The sequence below is a fragment of the Chrysochloris asiatica genome, unplaced genomic scaffold (assembly GCF_000296735.1).
Source record: "Chrysochloris asiatica unplaced genomic scaffold, ChrAsi1.0 scaffold00001, whole genome shotgun sequence".
NCBI lineage: Eukaryota > Metazoa > Chordata > Mammalia > Afrosoricida > Chrysochloridae > Chrysochloris > Chrysochloris asiatica.
Genome location: NW_006408519.1, coordinates 52,742,649 through 52,748,823, shown reverse-complemented (window position 1 = coordinate 52,748,823; position 6,175 = coordinate 52,742,649). Strand labels below are relative to the sequence as shown.

At 55.2% G+C, this 6,175-nt stretch overlaps 1 protein-coding gene across 1 annotated transcript; it reads right to left on the bottom strand.

Moving 5' to 3' along the window:
• Window positions 1–3,903: 3,903 nt before the first annotated feature.
• Window positions 3,904–5,409, bottom strand: GRINA (glutamate receptor, ionotropic, N-methyl D-aspartate-associated protein 1 (glutamate binding)). Its single transcript, XM_006830766.1, has 6 exons — window positions 5,076–5,409; window positions 4,890–5,002; window positions 4,612–4,812; window positions 4,365–4,493; window positions 4,143–4,286; window positions 3,904–4,053 (listed from the first exon to the last, which is right to left on the bottom strand). The coding sequence occupies exons 1-6, from the start codon at window positions 5,407–5,409 to the stop codon at window positions 3,904–3,906; spliced, it is 1,071 nt and encodes a 356-aa protein (XP_006830829.1).
• Window positions 5,410–6,175: the final 766 nt, after the last annotated feature.

Genomic DNA, 6,175 nt, shown 5'->3' with positions numbered 1-6,175 from the left:
CCTAATGCAATACGTCATTTGATTTCTTGACTGCTGCTTCCATGAGTGTTGACCGTTGATCCAAGAAAAATGAAGTCTTTGACAACTTCAGTCTTTTCTCCATTTATCATGATGTTGTTTATTGGTCCAGTGGTGAGGATTTAAGTTGCACTAATTGATATTTGAATAGTAAACCAACATTGCATTAATGGGTTAAACCTCACAGTTTTTGCATATTAATCTTTTAAAAACCCTTGTTGTTCAGTACGGTAATATTTTACAGGATTTTTCCATATATGTTCATGAAGGATACTGGTATCTAGTTTTTCTGTTTATTAAATGTCTTTGCCTCCTTTTGATACTCAAGTAATGCTTGCCTCATAAGATAGTGAGAAGTACTATGCCATCTTTTAGTTTCGTAAAGAAGTTGTTTAATATTGGCATTATTTCTGTAGGATAAGCATTGGACTGCAAGGTTGGTTTGAAACACAAGGATGGCAGTTCAAACTCACCAGACATTCTTTCTCAGAAACCCTATACAGGGTCATTATAAGTTGGAAATGACTTGATGGAACTTAACAACACAGCATTCCTTAGATATTTTATAGAATTCACCAGTAAAGTCATCTAGGTCTGAATTTTGTTTTTAATTTTTATGAGAAAATTTTTAGTTATAAGTTTATTTTCTTTAACAGATATAGGACTATCCAGACTTTTGGTTTCTTTTTGAGTCCATTTCATTAATTTGTGATTTTTAAATAACTTGTTCATTTCCTCTAAGTTGTCCAATTTGCTGGCACAAAATTATTAAAATAATAGCCCCATAGATACTGTTTCCTGGCTTTCATCATTCTTGTTGAGAAAACAGCTGTATTTATGGGGTTTTTGTTTTTTTAAGGTAAGTAAATATTTTTTCAGGTTGCTTAAAAATTTTTCTCTTTTTTGACTTTTCATCAGTTATACTACAAAATGTCCATTTTTTGTTATTGTTGTTTTTGAATGTATTCTATTTGGGACTTGTGGCGCTTTCTCTGTGGGTTTGTGTCTTGCCAGTTTTAGAAGATTTTCAGGCTTGGAGCAAAGAGGGAAAGCCAGGCCCAGCTGACTTTCCACAGCCCCCACTGACTGCCCCTCTGCAGGTGAGCTCTAGTGGAGACTTGCGTCTGTTCCATGTAAGTCTGTGTTGGTGAACCTTTAAAAGACCAGTGTTCATGATTAATTACACAAATAGACATCTTTAATGAAAAAGAAGTGTGCTTCCTTTGGCTGTGGTATCCTCACCTGTGCCAGCGGCCTCCAGGTAAACACCTGGGACTGTAGAGGTCGGGTCTGTGCCCACTACCGCAGGGGAGTCTCTGTAGGAGGTGCCAGGAGGCTGCGGCATTAGCTTGTCTGGGGTGATTTGGGGATTCGTACCTTGAGGAAGCAGTGCCATGTCTGTAGAGGCAGGAAGGGCTGGCTGTCTGCTCCCGGATGAGGTTTGGATGGTGATTATGTTTTGTCCAGATCTGATGAGAGTGTGATCTTGTCTGATGGGGATGCTATAAGATGGTGTTTACATAGTAAACAGAATACCAAAGCCTATCTATGAGCACAGCCTGACCCTGGTGCTTCGAGGTCTATTTATCTGTGAAAGCTGCCAGGCCTATCTCTGAGCACACTCAGCTCCGGCTGCTCTGGCTGTGTTCTCTTATCTCTGAAAACCCGAGCTGGTTGACCGCACAGTAGCTCTGGTTTCACTCCACTTTGTAACTCCATGGGACGGCCTTCTACAGATGCCACGACCCAGCAGGTCCTGAAGGGTTTGGGCCCCATGACTATAGCCTCAGCTCACTCATTGGGAGCTGCCCACAAGACAGTTTAGCCAAGAGTTTGTGCCTTCTTGGACTTGGACCTAACCACATCAGTGCTCCACTGTTGCCCTTTCAATGTGACATCCCAATGGGCCAGGACCGGAGATGCACGGAGGGGTTCCTTGAGCTCCCTGGGCTGCACAGGAAGGGCACCTACTACAAGGGACCTGGTTGGAAGGGGTGGGTGCTCCGTGCGGGAGGGAGGCATATGAATAGGCAGTGAACTCCGGTTGATGGTGCCGCAGGGAAGACTGGAGTTGCGGACAGAGCTACAGGGCTGGCATCCACTTGTGGCCCAGGCTGGGCAGGTCAGGTTGGTGCCAAGGCCAAGGACACAGGCATACGGCAGAGCCCATGTGCCAGGTTGAGGGTATGAACTTCTATCAGACAGGCCCAGGTGGGCACAGACCCGCATGTAGGAAAGGCTGGGTGGGGACAGAGGGAAGTAGCGGTGTGGAGAGGTGACAAGATGCCTGTGTTGGGCAGAGGGGCCCGTACATTGTGTGTGTCTGTGTGTGTGGGGAGGGGTTGACAGGGCTTTGTCACCCTAGAAGAGGACAGCCTGTTTCCGGTATGGGTGTGGGGCCATGGTTCACTGAGGTATAGTTGAGGTGGGGGTGGAGGAAGCAGCCAGGCAGTCTGCAGTGTTGTCTTCGTGTAGGGTCCTCTGTGGGGGTGTGAACCAGGCACACAGGTCAAGGGGACAGGCCAGCGCCTTAGGAGAAACCCTTGGAGGAAGACCACAGTGAGGTGTCCAGGGCTGGGGTGGGGGCCATGGTTCACTGAGGTATAGTTGAGGTGGGGGTGGAGGAAGCAGCCAGGCAGTCTGCAGTGTTGTCTTCGTGTAGGGTCCTCTGTGGGGGTGTGAACCAGGCACACAGGTCAAGGGGACAGGCCAGCGCCTTAGGAGAAACCCTTGGAGGAAGACCACAGTGAGGTGTCCAGGGCTAAGGCTGTCCCTGCCCCAGAGCCCAGGGAGAGTGTAAGGAGGTGGGTCATGGACGCCTTGGAACAGTGGGTCTTCAGGGGGGGCTGGGCTCAGGAGGTGCATAGACCCCTCAATCAACAATGACCAAGCATGGGTTGAAGGCTAGGGAGGAAATGTCGCAGCCACTAGGCTAAATGGCCTAAAAACGGACCTGGTGAGGCCCTCAGGGATGCAGGAGTGGGCTGGGCCCTGACTAGACACGCCCCCACCTAGCTCTCCAATTGGGGTACCAGCCCGCAGGTTTCTTGTGGAGAGCAGAGGGGTGAGGCTTGTCAGGCATCTAGGTTACCCACTCGGATGGGCTCCACAGTGGCGGGGAGTCTGGGGTTCCTGTGGAGCAGGACAGGCTGACTCACAGCCCCTCCACATAAGAGGTGGTGCAGGACACGGCCAGGCAGGGTGTGTGGGCACAGATGATAATGTGGGCCTCAGGGAGATTGGGGGCCAGGAAGTGGGGAGATGGGTGTGCTTCAAGGACTTGTTGCTTGCTGTCTTCTCCAACCTCTCAGGTCCTCTCTGCTTCCCTCACCACCCGGGGTTGGGGGAGTCCCATGCCCCCAGGAAGCAGCAGCCAGAGGCCAGGTAAGAAGAGCGAGGAAGAACTCAAAGGGCAGAGACTCTCCAGCTTATTGGGATTTTAATGACGCAAAACAGAGGAAGGGCGTCCTCTCCCCCAACATCCCCACCCCTCTGTCCTCAGGGATGCCAAGGGCAGCATCAGGGTTGGGGAGGGAGACTAGGCCAGGCTAGGGAGCTGGGACAGGAGGGGAGACGTGCACCCTCTTTTCTTGGCTCAATCCCTCTCCCCTGGGGCCTGGGCGGGGCTGGCAGGCAGGGCTCATGCAACAGTGAGGGGTGGGAGGTGGCACCAACACCCCGCCCGAAACCCCAGGCAGGGGTGGGAGGGCTACAGGCCATGCGTGGCCACACGGGTCCACACGACGTGTCTGCGGTGTACATACAGGTCAGAGAGGGTGTCCTCCACCCAGACCATGTGATGCCCATGGCCAGGAGCAGAGGAGGGAGGTATGGGTAGCACTGCCATGCCAGGGGCAGGGTCCTGGCCAGCCCCGACGGCACGGCCTACTCCTTGGCGCGGCCAATGATGGCGAGGATATACAGGAAGATGTTGATGATGTCTGTGTACAGGTTCAGGGCAGCGAACACATACTCCTCGGGGCTCAGCGACAGCTGCTTGTTTCCCAGCAGCAACTGGGTGTCCACTGCCAGGAACTGGGACGACAGCATAGCCACCTTGAGAGGGTGCTCGGGCCCCCAAGTCCCCCTTGTCCCCTGCCTAGCTGCCCGCCCTTCCTACTCACGCAGGTGAAGAGCAGGGCACCCAGTGAGGCATACACGATCTCCAGGATGCGGTTCCGGATGAAGATGCAGAGGATGGCAAACACAAGCAACACCACTACACTCACCAGGAGCACCCCCATACACGAGGTGAAGTCATAGCGGGTCTGTGAGGACACAAGAGGGACATGGGCCTGAGTGCTGGCCACTGTCAGGGAAGGGAAGGTGGGGGGCAGGAGGCTCACCTGCATTGAGAAGATGACAACCGTGAAGCAGACGATGGTAGTGATGCCTACGGCCATTATGACAGCCTCAGTGTCGTAGAAACTGGCGATCATGCCCACCATGTAGGACAGGCTGACAGTCAGGATCGACTGGGGAGACAGGGAGGACCAGCATCTGCTGTGGGTGTGCAGAGCCACCCCTCGTACTCCAGGGAGGAGGACCCTATGGTTGGAGGGCTGGGTCTGGGGGCCGAGGGCCCAGGGTTACCAGTGCCACAAGGTTCCAGGGATGCTTTCTCCGGAATTCCCCGCAGCAACTGAGGACGATGAGGGAGACGAAGAAGACCGCGTAGGAGACATAATAGGTCCAGACATTCGCCAGAACAAACTCCTTCACGCCCCGGACGAACGTGAACACAGCCACAGACGACAAGGTCACTGACAACTGCAGGGTTAGGACCAGGAACACCTGCGAGGGGAGATGGTCAGCACAGGCAGCGCCCACCAGTACCCAACCAGCCCAGCAGCACCCAGGCCCCCACCCACCTTGCGGATGAAGGCCTGCCGGATGCTCTTGTCGTCCCAGTTGGTAGCAGGGAAGTCCTGGTTGTCATAGTAAGATGGGGGTCTTTCTTCGTGATAGTTCCCCCGAATAGGAGCTGAGGGCAGATGCAGGGTCAGCAACCATAGGCTTCGCCCAGACGCCCTGCCCCACCCCCAGGCCCTACTCACAGTCTGGGTCCTGCACATCGAAGGCCTGCGGTTGTCCATAGGGGTTGGGGGGGAAGGGACTCTGGGGATAGGGCCCTTGTGGGTAACCTCCCTGGGGGTAGGGCCCTTGTGGGTAACCTCCCTGGGGGTAGGGACCCTGGGGGTAGGGAGAGGGGCCCTGGGGATATCCGGGCTGACCATAGGGTGCAGGCTGGAAAGAGGGCTGAGGGTAAGGAACCCCAGGGTAGGGAGGCTGCCCATAGGGAGGCACTGGAGGCTGGGGTCCCCCAGGATAGCCAGGGTTGGAGGGAGGATAGTTGTCTCCAGACACCAAGAAACTCTTTTCGTGGGACATGGCCTCAGCTTCTGTGGCCCCCCCTAGAAGAGAGAGAGCGCGCGTCACTGTGCGGTGTTGCTGGGCTAGCTGTAGGAACAAGCTAAAGGGGAAGGAAGGGCAGCGGCTGACCTTTGCCCCTGGCTGTAGGACATCTACAAAAAAAGGGCTGGGAGATGTGGAAGGGTCACGGTAGGGCCCTGCTGGGCCTTCAGAACGGGCTCTCCAGGCCCACTCAAGGGTGGCCGAGGGGCAGTGACTCCACCTTGTAGTTTTGGACATAGAGCTGAAAACGCCTTTTGGGCGCTGCCGAGGTCCCCTCCCCCTGCCCCCGGTGCAGTCCTGCCTTAGCATCCCCGCTGTCAGAGGCTTTAAGAGCTGGCTGGGGCTGTTTCTCTTTCAGGAAATTCCCACATCATCTGTAAGGAAGGGGCCTGACCCCCTCAAAGGACAGGCCCTCGCAGGCCTGTGTCAGCTGCGGTGCCAGCCGCAGGGTGCGCAAGAACAGGGGGTGCGGGGGTGTTTGGGGGATGGAAGAGACCCGAGGGTGTGTGAGAACAAAGCCAGCTGGGGGCGGCCGGGCGGGGGCCCAAGTTCCCGGCCCACTGCTTCGGCCGCCCCCTCTCCCGGCTTCGGCCGTCGTGCCCCCCCGCCCCCGCGGCAGGCCCCAAGTCGGCCGAGTCCCCATGCGACCGTCCGGCCGCCGGCCGCGCTCGGCCCGAGCGGGGGTGATAGGCCCGGGGCTCGGGCGGGCAGACACGAGCGTGGGGTGCGGGCCGATGCTTAC